The sequence below is a fragment of the Larimichthys crocea genome, chromosome XXIV (genome assembly GCF_000972845.2).
Source record: "Larimichthys crocea isolate SSNF chromosome XXIV, L_crocea_2.0, whole genome shotgun sequence".
In the NCBI taxonomy this organism is placed as follows: Eukaryota; Metazoa; Chordata; class Actinopteri; family Sciaenidae; genus Larimichthys; species Larimichthys crocea.
Window position 1 is genome coordinate 3378804 of NC_040034.1, and position 18854 is coordinate 3397657.

Sequence of the window (18854 nt, forward strand, 5' to 3'; positions counted from 1 at the left end):
ACAGCTCTCCACTGTGCAGATAAAGTTAAAAGGATAGACTAATATACACTAATACACACACTAAAACACTAAACGTGACTAATTAATACAGACACAAAGTTCTAGTTTACACCAACTTCATTTAAATGAACAAAGAGTGCTGAAGTCTTTTGATAGGAGAGCTAATTCACTGGGTAGTTTCTTTATACTTAAGAATGTAAAAGAACTGTTTCAACCAATAGGTGGAGGCACAGCACATGGAATTCAGCTGTTATCATGAAGATGTGGTGATGAATTAACCCACACACAGACGACATCCCTCCTCTTCATCCTGAGCCTCATTTGTCTCAGTACAAAACTTGACTCACATCAGTGACTGACCATGTCTTCTTCTATGCAAACATTTGGTTTTCTCCTCATTAGTTTTCACTGTAAGATCTTAAATGTCCTCCTGAATTACATCAAAGTACTGTAGTCAACATTTATAGAAACGTGTTATTGTCTCTTCATCTTTGTTCTGCGTCAGTAACAGTCTCTATATCTGCTTCCTCCACAGGTCAGGTGAGCGCTGTTACATTTCAGCAATCTCCTCCACAGATCGTGAAGGAGAGCAGTGAGGTCAATATTGACTGCAGCCATGATGACAGCAGCCGTCCACTAATGCTCTGGTATCAGCAAACAAAGGACAGTCTGTCTATGACCCTCATTGGGTACGGATATGAAGGCTCCCCTATGAACTATGAGGGTCAATTTGAAAAAGAGTTCAAGCTGACAAGAGAAAGCACAACGAGAGGAACGCTGATTATTCTCAGAGCAAACCTATCACACTCTGCTGTGTATTTCTGTGCTGCGAGTACACAGTGATGTGGTTTAATGCCACCCCCTCACTAAAAACCCTCATCTCTGAATGAGATGTGTGCACTTGCACAAGAGGCGGTGACTCTCCTCATACATCAGTGGTGAAGGCTGTGTTTCACCTGCAACAGCACAAACCTAAAAATGTCGACAGTTCTAAGAGCACTTCTTCTCATCTTGCTTCCACGTAATGAACTTAACGAACTGTTTAACTGTTTTTAATTCATACAGCAGTTATATGAATGTGTGTTCATCGTGACTTCTGTCTAAACTAAAATCTGTTTTTTCCCCCCACAGGTCAAGTTAAGAGTGTGACGTTTCAGCAGTCTCCTCCAAAAATAGTCAGCCAAACAACCAGAGTAGAAATTAAATGCAGTCATGATGACAGCAACCTCTATACGATGCTCTGGTACCAGCAAAAAGAGAGCAGGCTGATGGATTTAATTGGATACCGTTACATGAATAATGACCCCGTCTATGAGAAGCAGTTTGAACATCAGTTTGAGATCACAAAAGGACACACTAACAGGAGCTCTGATCATTCAGAGTGTGAATCTATCAGACTCTGCTGTGTATTTCTGTGCTGCTAGTACACAGTGATGTGGTTTAATGCCACTCCCTCACTAAAAACCCTCATCTCTGAATGAGACATTTACTGATGACGCGCTGTCTCTCCTAATACAGACTCTCACTGAAGGAAGCTGTGTTTCTCCTGCAGCAGAGCAAACCTGGAGGATGTCTTCACTTGGGATCAACCTTCTTCTCATCTTGCTTCCATGTAATGAAATTAACTGCAAAAATAACAATTTAATTCTGCTGTTAATTTATACAGAAAATACAAATGTTTTTTTTTTACTACTTTCTGTTTCTACCACTTTTTGAATCTTTGTTTTTCCTCACAGATTCCACAGCTAAGAGTGTGATATTTGAGCCGACTGATCCAAAAATAGTTAACAAAAATGCCAGGGTGGACTTTAAATGCCGTCACAATGATGGCAATCTTAATGTAATGCTCTGGTACCAGCAAACAAAGAGCGGGCTGATGGATTTAATTGGATACGGCTACACTGGCAGTAAACCCAACTATGAGAAGCAGTTTCAAGATCGGTTTGAAATCACAAGAACAGACATCCAAACAGGAGCTCTGATCATTCAGAGTGTGAATCTATCAGACTCTGCTGTGTATTTCTGCGCTGCTAGTACACAGTGATGTGGTTTAATGCCACTCCCTCACTAAAAACCCTCATCTCTGAATGAGATGTGTGCACTTGCATAAGAGGCAGTGTGCATCACTGGTGAAGGCTGTGTTTCACCTGCAACAGCACAAACCTAAAAATGTCGACAGTTCTAACAGCATTTCTTCTCATCTTGCTTCCATGTAATGAACTTAACGAACTGTTTAACTGTTTTTAATTCATACAGCAGTTATATGAATGTGTGTTCATCGTGACTTCTGTCTAAACTAAAATCTGTTTTTCCCCCCACAGGTCAAGTTAAGAGTGTGACGTTTCAGCAGTCTCCTCCAAAAATAGTCAACCAAACAACCAGAGTAGAAATTAAATGCAGTCATGATGACAGCAACCTCTATACGATGCTCTGGTACCAGCAAAAAGAGAGCAGGCTGATGGATTTAATTGGATACCGTTACATGAATAATGACCCCGTCTATGAGAAGCAGTTTGAACATCAGTTTGAGATCACAAAAGGACACAGCACACTAACAGGAGCTCTGATCATTCAGAGTGTGAATCTATCAGACTCTGCTGTGTATTTCTGCGCTGCTAGTACACAGTGATGTGGTTTAATGCCACTCCCTCACTAAAAACCCTCATCTCTGAATGAGACATTTACTGATGACGCGCTGTCTCTCCTAATACAGACTCTCACTGAAGGAAGCTGTGTTTCTCCTGCAGCAGAGCAAACCTGGAGGATGTCTTCACTTGGGATCAACCTTCTTCTCATCTTGCTTCCATGTAATGAAATTAACTGCAAAAATAACAATTTAATTCTGCTGTTAATTTATACAGAAAATACAAATGTTTTTTTTTTACTACTTTCTGTTTCTACCACTTTTTGAATCTTTGTTTTTCCTCACAGATTCCACAGCTAAGAGTGTGATATTTGAGCCGACTGATCCAAAAATAGTTAACAAAAATGCCAGGGTGGACTTTAAATGCCGTCACAATGATGGCAATCTTAATGTAATGCTCTGGTACCAGCAAACAAAGAGCGGGCTGATGGATTTAATTGGATACGGCTACACTGGCAGTAAACCCAACTATGAGAAGCAGTTTCAAGATCGGTTTGAAATCACAAGAACAGACATCCAAACAGGAGCTCTGATCATTCAGAGTGTGAATCTATCAGACTCTGCTGTGTATTTCTGCGCTGCGAGTACACAGTGATGTGGTTTAATGCCACTCCCTCACTAAAAACCCTCATCTCTGAATGAGATGTGTGCACTTGCATAAGAGGCAGTGTGCATCACTGGTGAAGGCTGTGTTTCACCTGCAACAGCACAAACTTGAAAAATGTTGACAGTTCTAACAGCATTTCTTCTCATCTTGCTTCCATGTAATGAACTTAACTAACTGTTTAACTGTTTTTAATTCATACAGTAGTTATATGAATGTGTGTTCATCGTGACTTCTGTCTAAACTAAAATCTGTATTTTTTTTTCCACAGGTCAAGTTAAGAGTGTGACGTTTCAGCAGTCTCCTCCAAAAATAGCCAGCCAAACAACCAGAGTAGAAATTAAATGCAGTCATGATGGCAGCAACTTCTATACAATTATCTGGTACCAGCAAAAAGAGAGCGGGCTGAAGGATTTTATTGGATACCGTTACGTGAATAATGACCCCGTCTATGAGAAGCAGTTTGAACATGGGTTTGAAATCACAAGAAAAGACACACTAACAGGAGCTCTGATCATTCAGAGTGTGAATCTATCAGACTCTGCTGTGTATTTCTGTGTTGCGAGCACACAGTGATGCGGTTTAAAGTCGCCACCTCACTAAAAACCTGGTTCTTTTTTTCTCTGTTGTTTGATGCTCAAGATCCTGAGAGGTAGGCTGGCAGAATTAGCCAAAACAGCTAAATTACTGATTTAACATGAATAACAGACTGGTTGTGTCTACAGTCTCACAGTCTCAAAGCATCATGGTGTCCTTTTTCCATTCAAACTGCTGTGCCAGGTTACAGGGCTCTACATTTGACTCAGAAACGACTGTTTGGGTTAGAACATGAGGTCAAAGACTGTGTTGCTCCTGTCTAGCCTGTATCAAACTGTCTGTTCAGTCACACCTCTTTCTCCTCCACAGCCAGTCTGAGTTAATCAACTAGTAACAGCTAATAAATTAATAAATTAATTAGTATTCTGACACTTAAACCTTAACTTAGATGTAACATCAGCTAAATAACCAAACTAAAATATGTTTTTTTGTTTGTTTTTTAAAGTACACAAGAGGAGGAATTTATACAGGCAAAGATTATTTGTAATCACTCATTTCATCAGAAGAAATCAAATAAATCAGACTGCATCATATCCCAGTTTTATCAGCTTTCCCAGTACGACAAGAGTGAAGATCAAAATAAATAGAGTCAGCTGAAGAGGGCAGGTGCTTAAAAGACTTCAACAAAACAACCAATAATCACTCAAGATCCTTAATCATTAATATTTATATTTCATGAAATCACCAACTGACAGACCTACATGAGAATCTCAGATACTATGATAATAATTCACAATTAGTTAGTCATTATTTTTCATAGGTTTTAGAAAGAGAATTGGCATAATTCAATTATTGATAACTTTTAAGTGTTCTATTAATTCAGAAGAGGAACTATATTCTATGGTCCTCCTTACCTGTAGGTTGTTAAGACTGGCGGAGTGATGTGAAGTGAAATCTTGACTTGACGACAGTGGGAAAGATGACAGTTGGCTCCACCATAACACTGACTGAACACAAGCCAATACAAGCAGCGAATGCTTACCTCAAAGAGGCGAAGATGTAATTCCTGACATCTCAATTTAACGAGTCACAATACAAGCTCGATAATTATTTTGCGTTATATTTGTGGACGACCGTTGTAAACAGCTCCAAACATAGCGTTAGCCGTGTCACAGCAGTAGTTAACAGTAACTTCAAATAGACAGCTGTCATATATCGCTACGTGACACAAAATAAGCCCCATGAAAGGAGAACAGCAAACGGCGGTGGTCGGCAGCATAGACATATATACATATTGTACATACATATATATGTATATATGTCATATATATGTATATATGTCTATGGTCGGCAGCATCTTGACGGTTAGTTACGGCCCTGCTATCCAACCGTCACAACCGTTAGCTTAGTTAAGGACACAAACTGCCAACCGACAAAGCCAAAACATAAAATACACGTTAGAACAAATAACATAGTAACTTTCTTACCTTGGAGACGTGAAGTTTGGTCATTCATGGCGAAGAAAATCCGTAAAAATTAATTAATAATTCATATTTCATATTTTCTCCGGCTCCGACAGACGTTTTTTTACCGTTAAAAAACTGCGTAACGAGTGGGCGTGGCAATGTCAATTTGAAAAGCCCGCCCAATTCAGCAGGGACCAATCACGTTCCACCAAGGTCCAACGGTCAACTGGTCTCCTCAACGGGCGCGTGAATTAAAAAGCTACTGTAGGAGTGACGGTTGGACCAAAATGGCAGCAATGAATTAATATAAATTAACTAATAAACTTAATGTGAAGCTAGTGATAATATTTATGTAATAGTACTAATAAACTTAATGTGATTCCACTACACAGCGGTGAAGTAGTAGCCAGGTTTATGCATTCAGTATTAATAAAGCCAATTAGTTTGCCCAAACCACAAAACAGCAAAAAACAATTGCAGTCATTTTGAGTTTAGTAGTACCATTACATCAATCTTATTACTTGCTTCATATTAAGTTTGTTAGTGAAGTTATATTAAGACCATAAGACTGTAATTTAAATTGATGGGAATATTTTTTGGGACAAAAAAAAGACACAAAAAAGACAATTTATCAAGGATACATTGGGATTCAAACTATTATGATTAAACAAAGGTAAAGTAAAGTGGTAATTAAAGACAAAAATGTTATATAAAACTGCAAACATTTGTGACATAAAACCCAACATGTTCAAATATTGTACATTTCATGGCATTAGAAAATCCATCACAAAATATAGATAGTACATTTCATGGCATTAGAAAATCCATCACAAAATATAGATATGTATGTACTCATTTATGAGGAAGTGCAGTAAAGAAGCAAAAAGGCAGTTTTGTTTGTTCCTTTTTTTTGTCAACATTAGAGCAGAGGAAGAAGGAGGGGAAGAAGAGGTGTGACACATAGAAAAGACAGAATAGTCATTTGAAATGTCATGAGTTTATCAGACTGGAGGAACATGCAAGTATCACTTCTGATACCAGATTTTGTTATATGCTTTAATTGTAAATTTGATATGGAAATTCTTTATGTTAATTAATTAATTTGTTTTTCTTGTTTGTCGCTGCACAGGTCTTGATTTAAATAGTTTCCAGGATGGCTTCAGTTTTATACACATTTGGATTTTTACTGCTTGTGCTTACAAGTAAGCCTGACTTTATGATTTTCCTCTGAATATTAAGCACTATTGCCTCCGTAACATCTGCATGACTTTGTGCTTACGGTACAACGTTGGTATTTTCCAAAAAATTGCATAGCTTGAATTCAAACTTTACCTCAACAATGACATGATTTGACTTTGTTCACACAGGTAAAGTGGAAAGTGTTACATTTGAACAATCCTCTTCCCAAATTGTGAAAGAAGGGACTCCGCTCAGGATTAACTGCAGTTATGATGACAGCAGCCTTCAAACTATGCTGTGGTACCAGTACAAACAGACCAGTCGGTCCATGAGCTTCATTGGGTACACGGTCCTCATGAGTCCACCGAACTACGACGACAAGTTTAAAGACAGATTCGAGATAAAAAAAGACAACACACTGAAAGGAGCTCTGATCATTCAAACAGTGAATCCATCAGACTCAGCTGTGTATTTCTGCGCTGCCAGCACACAGTGATGTGGTTTAATGCAACTGCTTTACTAAAAACCTCCTACGGCATGGAAACTAATAACAGCTGGTGCTCAGAGTTTTGGTTATTTGAGAAGAGAAAATAATTTGTTGTTTATGATTCATGTATTGTATTGCTAATTGATGGGACGTTGGATTTATTATAGGATAAAGTAACTGACCATGTAGCTTGTGCTAATGTAAACACAGATTTACTACAAAAAAATGCTCATAATCATGTACCAAATGTAATTATATTAGTTTCATTAAAATATAAATAAGAGTTATAATTGTATTCACTGCTAATGTAACATCTAGTAAGTATAAGAAAAATATAATATTATAATATGCTGTAACATCATTTTGAGGTAATCACAGCAAAGGGAAGTTATTTTATGGAATTAACTGAATGCATGTAAAAAATTCTGATTTTATTCTGACCTTTAATGGTCTATTCTTGTAAATTAAATGAATTCTACAGAGGGACTATTGAGAGCATCCTAGGAAGTGTCGTCACAGCGTGACTCAGCAACTGCATCATCACTGACTGCAAGGCCCTACAGCCGACTGTGAGGACAGCTGGACAGACCATCAGGGTCTCTCTCCCCTGTAGCATTGACATCTACAACATGTCGGTGCAAGGCTAGAAGCATTGTGGACGACAAAGAAGAGCAAACATAAAAACAATCTGCATATTGAACCTATATCCATGCACACACATGCATACCTACTTCTGGAAACACCCATTATAGTCATATTGTATATATCCATATGTAGCATATGTACATGCATGTCCAAGTCAGTTACACTGTCTGTGTTTATTGTCAGATTGGTAGTACTGCACTTTATGTAGCATTTTTGTTTAGTTGTAATGTCTGTACCATGTTTTATGTTTCATGCAGCACCATGGTCCTTGGGGAAACACTGTCTCGTTTCACTGTGTACTGTGTATATGTTTAAAATGACAAAATTACTAATTAAATTAATTAAGTGAAAGATTTGATATTAGTTTATCTCTTATTGCTGAATAACTAATGTGTATCTATATATCTAAAATACTTAGTCTCACTTTAAATTCAAAAGCTTGACGTGCAGTGTTAAAGATATGTGATTAAATATCTGATTCCAGATTGGTCTTCAAATATGATCTCCCCTGAAACATATAGCTGATAATCATGAGTGCGAAATATAGAGTACCTCCCTCCAGTCATGTGATCATGGGAGCATGTGACCTTCCTTAGACAGGGCAATGTTTGACTTCAACATTCAGCTGGAAGAAGGCTCATCACTAACATGCTCCTCACAGTTCTTTATCTGACACTTCTTTTACACTCAGGTGAGTTTTTTGTATGAACTCATAATGATGTTCAAACTAATCAGAACTTGTACATATCTCAGTGGATTCTCTGTTCTGTATATCGAGGTCTGACACAATGAAATGTTATGCTTCATGTGCTGCAGGTCTCACTGTTGTACTTCTTCAGTCTGAAGATCAAATTTGTCACTCGGGAGTTTCAGTGACGCTGGATTGCAGCATGGGTCAAGGCTTCAACATGATCAGCTTCGCCATGCTCTGGTACAGACAACACCACTACAGCGCTCCAATAGAGTTCCTCACCAAGGAGCATGAACAAACTTCAACTTTGGGGCACTTCAAGGCGTCTATCGAAGCATCCAAAAACAAATTCTCTCTTCAGATTACTGAGCTCTCTGTCAATGACAGCAGCACCTACTACTGTGCTGGCAGGCACAGTGCTGAACACAGACCAGACAGCCATACAAATACCAAGCCTGTCTGTCACAGATGGCATGCAGACAGGAAGGAGCAGTGGTTCATTTGACGTGATACCAAGCCGTCAAACTATAGCTGAAATGTAACAGTCATGAGATGGATTAGAATAGTTAAAGCTGCACAATTTATATCAATGTACAGTAGGAATCAGGAGTCATTCATAGCATGACTCTTTATGGTCTCTTCATTCACAAGGGATAGGCAGACTAAAAGATTGTGTTGTCACATATATCAAGATCAATTTGGTCAGATAATAAACATAAAAATATGTGTATATATAAAATAGGTAAATACCATTTAAAAAATAAGAGATGTAACAGGAGCAGAATGTCTCATGTCGAGCTAACAACCTCCAATAAATGTTAAGACAGCAGACTACCATTGAAGCTGTGAAGACAGTACAGGACGATGATACAATGAGTCACGGACATCTACAACAGGCACTGAAAGCCAGAAGCATTGTGGATGATCCATCACTCCCCTCCCATGTACTCTTCTCCCTGCTGCCTGCTGTTGCAGCTGCTTTTCCTCCTGACAGAAATAAATTCAAAAGCTTGACATGTGCAGTGTTAAAGATATGTGATTAAATATCTGATTCCAGATTGGTCTTCAAATATGATCTCCCCTGAAACATATAGCTGATAATCAGTGAGTGCAAAATATAGAATACCTCCCTCCAGTCATGTGATCATGGGAGCATGTGACCTTCCTTAGACAGGGCGATGTTTGACTTCATCATTCAGCTGGAAGAAGGCTCATCACTAACATGCTTCTCACAGTTCTTTATCTGACACTTCTTTTACACTCAGGTGAGTTTTTTGTATGAACTTATAATGATGTTCAAACTAATCAGAACTTGTACATATCTCAGTGGATTCTCTGTTCTGTATATCGAGGTCTGACTGTTGTAGTTCTTCAGTCTGAAGATCAAATATGTCACTCGGGAGTTTCAGTGACGCTGGATTGCAGCATGGGTCAAGGCTTGGACATGAGCAGCTTCACCATGTACTGGTACAGACAACACCACTACAGCGCTCCAATAGAGTTCATCATCAAGGAGCATGAACAAACTGCGGGGCACTTCAAGGCGTCTGTCGAAGCATCCAAAAACAAATTCCCTCTTCAGATTACTGAGCTCTCTGTCAATGACAGCAGCACCTACTACTGTGCTGCCAGGCACAGTGCTGAACACAGACCAGACAGCCATACAAATACCATGTCTGTCTGTCACAGATGGCATGCAGACAGGAAGGAGCTGTGGTTCATTTGACGTGATACCAAGCAGTCAAACTATAGCTGAAATGTAACAGTCATGAGATGGATCAGAATAGTCACTTTGGAATGTTGAGCAAGAGAAGCAGTTTGTGGACATCACTCTGGGCTTGTGATGGGATGAACTCTCCTGTAAAGTCTTCTAAGAAGCAGTCACAGTGCTCTTGAGCAAAACCTTTAACATGCAGTTGCTGTTCAGAGGCCACTAGGCGACTGAGGCTGTACTGAGAAACTCCTTCAGATCTTATGTGACTGCTCAGTGAAGTAGCTGCTCAGCCTGGAGACAGAGTTGTTTGTGAATGTAGATGAGACTGATTATTTTTACTCTTAACTGTAAGATCAGTGTCGAAATGAAGCTGCTTTTGGTTGCAGTTCTCCTCTTCATCAGTAAGAACATTTACATTTAGCTGAAATAAAAATCTATTATTTTTTTCTTTACACATTTCATCATTGAAGTTGTTAATGTCATTTTTCTTATTTTCCAGATTCCTCTGTTGGTGTGAAAATTGACCAGCCTTCATTTGTATTCAGCCGTGAAGGAGACACTGCTGTGACTTTGCAGTGTGAACAAGATGATGAACAATATTTTTACATGTACTGGTACAGAAGACAGAGCAGCAGTATGGAAATGCAGCTCGTAACATATTCTCTCGGGAAGGATATGTCGACCATTGAAGCTCCTTTCAACAGTTCCAAGTTCACCATGTCCCGGCCTACACTGCTGAAATCCTCTCTGCAGATACAGCGTGTTGAAGCTGCAGACTCAGCTGTGTATTACTGCGCGTCTAGTAGAGCACAATGATTCAGAAAGCCTCATCAGCTGAACAACAACCCCAAGAACAAACCAGGACGAGACGATAAGGAGGAAGGGATGGATGAGGGTTAATATGTTCAACTCTAAGGTCGTCTGAACAGGATTTTGTTGGTATGACAATAAACTAACATCACTGTGACATAAACTGTGTGTGTATGTGTAGTTTTAATGAGCCATTAATTTATTCAAAGGTACAAAACTGCTCCACCACAAGTCTTAATGTTTCTGCAGTGACACCACAGAGCTGATCAGTTCAGATAAGTCAGCAGGTGTTAACATGCTAAATGTTACTTGCACATTCAGAATTATTATCCTACAGTTTCTCTAATCTGTGTCACTCTGAGCTTCAGTCTCTGCTGTTTTATTTTACTATAATTCTGTGTGCAGACTGATAAAAATGAAAGTTTAAGAGTTTATCATACACTGACCTCTGCAGGGTTCATGTGAGATTACACTTATCTAAATGAGTAACATCAAAGAGGAGCCAGTGAAATAATCAAAGTCATAATAAAATTTCATTATTCTGAAGAATTAGTCTGGATAAGTTATATTTACACATGACATATAAGTGGCCTCTGCAGAAAAAACATGATATAATATCATAGAAATGCTTAAATGTTTATATGTCTCTATATATTTTTATTAGAAGCTAAAGTGTGACAGAATATGTCACATACAAAGTTACACAGGGTCAAGCAAATGTCTGGAGGTCACTGTATAATATATATGTATGCATGGTATATTGATAAATCCTCCATTCTCCTTGATCAAGCTTCAATAAACCTTTCAGCATAAGACACAAGGGAACATAAAATGTTTAGTTTCATGTCTAAGCTTTCAGATGACAACCAACCATTTAGTTAAATAATCATTACTGATGAATTAATTCAAATGTCACATATCATAGTATTTATAGCCTAAGCTTTGCAGGGGTGTAATGTAACAAAGTACATTTACTCATGTAATTTTTTAGGTATTTTATTAAACAGTTTGTGTTGAGCTGCTTTATAGTTCTACTTTACTACATTTCAGAGGGAATTATTGTACTTTATATTGTATTTTACTTTTTATTAAGTTTGAAGTCTTTGATATTTATTTGGCAGCTTTATTAAACAGTTCACTTTGCAGATTCAGCTTATTATCAACAACTATGATGATACTTTTTAGTTTAGAAGGTAGATAAAATGATCTCCACCTTTACCAGCTAAAACACTGAAGTGATGCGGCGCAGCTGCAATTATGAACCATTAATTTTATTATATATGATTCTGAAATAGGCCTTTCTGCATCAGGAGGACATTTAGTTTTAAAAGTTTCAAACTTTAAGTTTATTTTGGTCCTGATAATGTTATGACTGATAGATGCTGTCATTGCTTAAACTATTAAATTAAATTATTAATTTAAGTCACGATTGTTTGTACTGTGATTATCTTGTGCTGCTATAAAACTCAAATAAAAATATTGTGGAGTAAAAAATATATATATTAATTTAATGAATAAACCTGCATGCAGGAAGTTTCCTTATGATGTTAAGAGCTGGTGATACTGTTAATTAATAACAAAATATTGATAACATGACAGTCTCTTCATATATCAGTTATGAAATGATAATAAATTATTTCATTGTAACATAAATCTGTGTCATTCCAGTTATTATGTCATAATATAAGTTTAATGTGATCATTTCTTGTTAAGGAATAACTTAACTGAACTGCTTAAGGATCACCTGCAGACTGTCACTGAATGTTACTCAGTGAATGTGTCTCCTCAGTTCACGGATCACTGGGTGGATAAAGAGGTGTGACCAGCAGAGATGTCACTTCCTCTGAGGAGTGACAAACCAACACAAACAAAAGACCAGCTTCCCTTTTCCTTCCCTCCGTTCTTGCATCTTTTCTTAGCTGTCACAGAAATAGCAGCAGTCAGGTTGGAGCGCGTTCAGCCGCCAGTCAGCCCGACCTGTACAGCTGCTCTCACAGACAGACAGAGATGGAGGCTGAGATATGGAGAAGCTGGGTGGGGGAAGGAGAGAGGGGAGAGGGAAAGAAGCTCTAGGTTTTTGTATGACGGCTTTTCAACGTGGGGACAGGGAGCCACGGTGATACAATCCCATAAAGCTGCTGTACAAAAACCTCCTCCCATTAACTCTCATTGTGTAGACTGCTACATGCTGCCTGAGACACTTTGTAGAGCAGAAAAATCAAAAATCTGAAGGTGTGTAGGATCACAGGACACTTTGCTGTTGGAAAGTCAATTTATATGCAGAAAATTTGCTGGAAAAACGTTTTTTAAATGACTTCCAGTTCATATGTGGAACATTGGGATGCCTCTAATAATCTTGACAAAAACAACTCAACTTTGGACATTATGAAACTCATCCAGCACGTTTGAACCTTCTTCATCCTCTGGATTATTAGACTGTGTCTCAACATGCTGATTCTGAAAAGTTTTGTGACTTTTTGGTAGAGGACACATTCAGTGTGACACTGGATCTGAAGCTTACTTTGGAAAAGGAACAAAACTCACTGTTTTGGGTAAGTCGGAGCTTTTAAACTTCAGATCACTGCAACACACTTAAAATGCTTCCACTGATGGGACAAAAGTGACAGAAAATAAAGTCATAAAAAAGTTGAAATATTGAGCTGAAGTGAAAACACTGTGACCTACACTGATCCTGCTTACTTTGGCCAAGGAACCAAACTGACTGTTTTAGGTAAATATTTCAGTTTATTACTTCATTTTCATTGACGTCACATTGCTTTAGACTCCTTGTATAAACAGAAATATGATTAAAAAATCTTTCCAAAGATGATTCTGGTAGACAAAGTCAAGAAGTTCATGCTCAGTATTTGTTCACTGTGACAATGTCAACGAAGCTTACTTTGGAAAAGGAACCAAACTCACTGTTTTGGGTAAGTCTGAGCTTTAAAACTTCAGTTCAGTGCAGCAAACTTAAACATTGGCATAAAAGTCAAATACAAAACTTATGAAAGAAACTGAAATATTGTGTCAAACACAAAACACTGTGACCAACACACAGCCTGCTTACTTTGGAAAAGGAACCAAACTGACTGTTTTAGGTAAATGTTTCAGTTTATTACTACATTTTCAGTGATGTCACACTGCTTTAGAGTCTTTGGAGCGTTTTACATAATGTTTCTGTTTATACAAAGATAATTCTGCTAGAGAAAGACAGAAGAGTTTCATGCTCAGTATTTCTGCACTGTGACAATGCAAACGAAGCTTACTTTGGAAAAGGAACCAAACTCACTGTTTTGGGTAAGTCGGAGCTTTAAAACTTCAGTTCAGTGAAACAAACTTAAATTACTTTCATCGATGGGCTAAAAGGGACAGAAAACTCTGTTATGAAAAAGATGAAATATTGAGCTGAGGTGAAAACACTGTGACCAACAATCAGCCTGCTTACTTTGGACAAGGAACCAAACTGACTGTATTAGGTAAATATTTCAGTTTATTTCTTTATTTTCAGTGATGTCACACTGCTTTAGAGTCTGTGTATAAACACAAGCATTAGTTAAAACCGTACAAAGATCATTCTGGAAGAGAAAGACACGAGAGTTTTATGCTCAGTATTTCTGCACTGTGACAATGCTGAAGCTTACTTTGGAAAAGGAACCAAACTCACTGTTTTGGGTAAGTCAGCAATGAAAATGAAATTGAATAAATGTAATAGGCTTTGTAAATGAATCAGTGCATTAAAATCATAAAGTACTTAGGTTGTTATACTTCAGGTTGAGCTCAGAGCTTTTTGACTTGAAGCTTAAGCGCTGTGCCAATTTCGAAGCCTATTTCGGCCAGGGAACAAAACTGACTGTTCTCGGTAAGTAAGATGTCGAATGTTCTTCTAAATTAACTCACCTGTACAGAATGTTCAAATACAACAAGTTAAAGCAGGCCTGTTGTCAAGGTAAAATGTTCATGTTGCAACCAGATTAAAACCAGTGCAGCAACTGTTGTTGGTGTTGGATTAAGAGAATACAATGTAAATACTATAAAAACCTAGAAACTAAATGTAAAGAGGCAAAGTAAGAGCAGCATCTTGGGGGATTTTGAGCACTGATCAAGTGCACTGTGACACTGGTGGTCGTGAAGCTTACTTTGGTGGAGGAACAAAGTTAACTGTTTTAGGTAAGAAACATGCTATTGTACATACAGTGTATGATAAAGTCAGTGGTAACAAACCAGAACAAATGTAAAAACATTGCAATTGGAGAAGTACTTTAACAACTTTACTGTATTCAAATCATTTAATGCTGAAGTTCAGCTCAGAGCTTTTTGTTCTCGAGCTTAAACACTGTGTCAGTACGAAGCCTATTTCGGCCAGGGAACAAAACTGACTGTTCTTGGTGAGTAAAACAAACTTTTTGTCACATAATTCCACCTGTAATGGAGGTAAAACATAAAAGAGTCTCAGGTTGGGTAAGAGCAGCATCTTGGGCTGTTTTAAGCACTGATCGAGTGCACTGTGCCTCGGGTGGTTATGAAGCTTTCTTCGGTGGAGGAACAAAGTTAACTGTTTTAGGTAAGAAATCAAAACAATGAAATATTGCAACAGGCGTGTTTCTGTAAGAATCTTACTGCAGTAAAGTCTAGTTTAGCTTTAGTTCAGACCAGTTCTTAAAGCTGGTTGAAAGCTTTAAAACTGTCAGTGGGCTGTTTTGAGCACTGATCAAGTGCACTGTGACTCTGGTGGTGGTGCAGAGGCTTACTTTGGTGGAGGAACAAAGTTAACTGTTGTAGGTAAGAAGTCATTTTAAAGTTCATTAAAAGTTGTTCAGGTTTGACTTGAAGACGTTTTTGGAACTGTAAAGTTACTCTGAAGCTCAAACGACTGCTTCACACCAAAGTTTTACCCAAAATAATCATAATATAACCACATAAACATGAGCAGACTTTTAAATGGTAAGAATAAGTTGTGGACGATTTGACTGTTTGAAGACTACAAGTTAAAATCTCTCCGTGTGAAGGAGTGACAAAGTTCGAATAATCTTAAAGTGGCACAGATAAAGAGAGGCAGTAGGAAGAGTTTTTGTAACAGTTGAAAGTCTCTGTGCTCCTACAACGAGGCTTATTTTGGAGCTGGAACTAAACTCACTGTTTTAGGTAAGAAAACCTGCAGCAGAAAAATCTCTTACACTAATATAACTTATTTGCAATTTAGCAGTAAGTAACTGTGCAGCATTCAACTTTTATTCATTTATTAAACAATGTTTTTGATGCTAGAGTTTATTGTTAAAAAGTGAAAGTTTGTACTAAAGAAAACACAGTGTTGTCTAAGTTCTTCTGTAAAAGTACTGCAGCAATAAAACATTTGGCTCTACGCCCAGATTATTACTCTCACAGCGACTTCTTATCAGCTCTGTGAAACACTGTGAGCTCACAGTCAGAAGCTTACTTTGGAGCTGGAACTAAACTCACCGTATTAGGTAAGACAATAACATACAAACAAACTAATATGTTCAGTAAGATAAAATGGCAAACTAGTTTGTAACTACGAGGTTAGAGTTGAGGGCTGTTTTTAATCGCATGCTCTTAAATTGATCAAAAGTCAGAAGTTTAATCAAGTTCAAAACTAATTTGATTCAGTATGAATGTGTTTTATTTCTACATTTGTGTGCATAAAGGTTTGTAGTTTATCTGGAAAAATAGCACAAAGACAGTTTACAGCTTTCAGTGCTGAAAGCTTCAACAGTTTTTCTCTAGCCTTGTATCAGTGTGAACAACTACGACCCTGCTTACTTTGGCAGTGGAACCAGACTGACAGTGTTGGGTAAGAAAATAATACCTGCTAAATTAGTGCTGAGTAATTAATATGTTTAATGACTTATTAAATAATTGATATGTATATGTTTGTAATAGGTAAACCTAAAAATATCCACAATATATTTCTATATTGGCACTAGTCAAGAAGTCAAAGGAAAAAATTCTAAAGCGTACAGCAGGTGAGATAAATGGTGATCATGATTGTACTGTATGTGTACTGGTTAGTGGAAACCCTCACAAATAAAGAAAGATAGATGTGATGAGCCACTGCAGAAGATTTTTACATGCGAGTCAGCAGTGTGCTATGGAAACTATCCTGCTTATTTTGGAGAGGGAACCAGGCTAACAGTTCTTGGTAAGATCACTGGAATAACATAAAAACTAAATCTGCATGTTAGTTTAAGGATGAGTACAAAAGCTCTTGATGAGCATGTTGTTTTTCTTGATGTTAGACTTTAAACTGTTCGTGTCTCACCGTGGATCTTTTTGATAATGCAGCTTTAATTCATCTAATTTCTGTCCTTTGTCTTTGCAGACCCAGACCAAAAACTCAATCCACCACAGGTGAAAGTGTTAGAACCTTCGGTAAAGGAGTGTCGGAACAAAAAGAAGACCTTAGTTTGTGTGGCCAGTAAATTCTACCCAGACCATGTCAGTGTATACTGGAAGATCGACGGAGATAATCACACTGATGGTGTAGTGACAGACAACAATGCCCTGAAGAAAGATGATGGTAGTTACACAATCACCAGCAGGTTGAGGGTCGCTGCTGAAGATTGGTATACACCCGACAAATTATTCACGTGCATTGTCAGCTTCTACGATGGGAAGGAAACTAAGGATTATCCAGATACAATTTATGGTGTTGAAGGTATGTTGATATAAAACTCAAAAATGACATAAACCTGATCTTTTTGCTTTTAGAAGTTTGAGTAAATGACCATCTGTTCTTGTTCTTGTCCAATCCATCCATTAGCTCCAGCTGCAGGACGTGAGTTAACAAGAGGTAAATGTTGTTTTGTGGTTCTGTTTCCTAAATGAATCACTTCTAAAAATACAGTCTAAACATACACTTATGGTAGTATTCATAATCGTATATGTATTAAGCAGAGCAGCTGCAGATATAAACTGTCTCCACAAAGTGCACTGGACGTTTCCTGTTTGAATCCTTCATCTGAATGTTTCGACTTTCTGCAGAGCGATATTTGAGGCTCACAAACGCTGCCAAGCTCTCCTACGGTGTTTTCATCGCCAAGAGCTGCATCTACGGAGCCTTTGTAGCGTTTCTGGTGTGGAAGCTTCAGGTTTGTTTCACACAATTTAGCCTGTGACCGCTCTCTGCTGTTTTCTGACATCAAAACATAAAACAGTGTGTCCTTTCTGTCTGTTGCAGGGTTCAACTGGAAAGCAGAGCAACTGAGAGCTGAGCCGAACAAATGAAATGTAGGAGATCAATAGTGTTTATGTAAATACAGAAAACATTGAACTATATCCATAACTTTGTATGTTGCAACATATTTGCATTCATTATTCAATTAGATGATAAAACAGTTCTATGTATATTCGTGTTATAATCTTAAAGCTACTTTGGCATCACATTTATACCTTTAGTAACAATTCTGTTTGTGGTTGTGAATCGCTTATTTGCTTAATTTTCTCTCAATAAAAACTTTTCAGAGAATCAATCATGTGCTTTCATTTCTCTAGAAATGTTTTAAAGAGACCAGAAGAGGGCATGGATTAATCTTCATATCAGACACTGTTCATATCATAATCTGATGGTTTAGACATTCATTACATTTGTAGGTTTCTCTAAATTGTTTCCAACACTGATTACATGAATGCAGTAACTCCTGCGTTCTATTTCTCGCCTACATACAGAATGCTGAAACATCTCAACTTGAAAAAACTTCAACCTTCATTTGGGTCTTAACAAGTTTTTCCAATGAGCAGACTGAGAGGTGACTCAAGTTTTTCAGTGACGTGAGTGATAAATTAAATTCCATCGACTAATCTCTGTTTATTATTTTTAAAGAACTCATTTGACCTCATTCGACTTTAAGTCATGTCTAGTTTTTCCCCTTTGCACAAATGAAAGAAGTTTATGACTTCTCTTTAAAATAAAGAAATTCTTCCTTCGGTTCAAACACTGTCAGTAGGAAAGTAAATGTAAGAGTGTGAATCTACCACACAACAACAGGAAATCAACGTTCTCATCTGTGTACAGAAGAAGGTCAAAGCTGTTGTTGGTGATGGAGACACACCGGGGCTTGAA

At 37.8% G+C, this 18854-nt stretch overlaps 1 protein-coding gene across 1 annotated transcript; it reads left to right on the plus strand.

The window, feature by feature from the left end:
- Window positions 1-334: 334 nt before the first annotated feature.
- LOC109142876 (immunoglobulin lambda-1 light chain-like) lies at window positions 335-18264 on the plus strand. The gene is made up of 7 exons (XM_027274568.1): window positions 335-410; window positions 536-832; window positions 14188-14253; window positions 17115-17450; window positions 17556-17585; window positions 17777-17883; window positions 17973-18264. The coding sequence occupies exons 1-7, from the start codon at window positions 362-364 to the stop codon at window positions 17997-17999; spliced, it is 912 nt and encodes a 303-aa protein (XP_027130369.1). The 5' UTR covers window positions 335-361; the 3' UTR covers window positions 18000-18264.
- The last annotated feature ends 590 nt before the right edge of the window (window positions 18265-18854 follow it).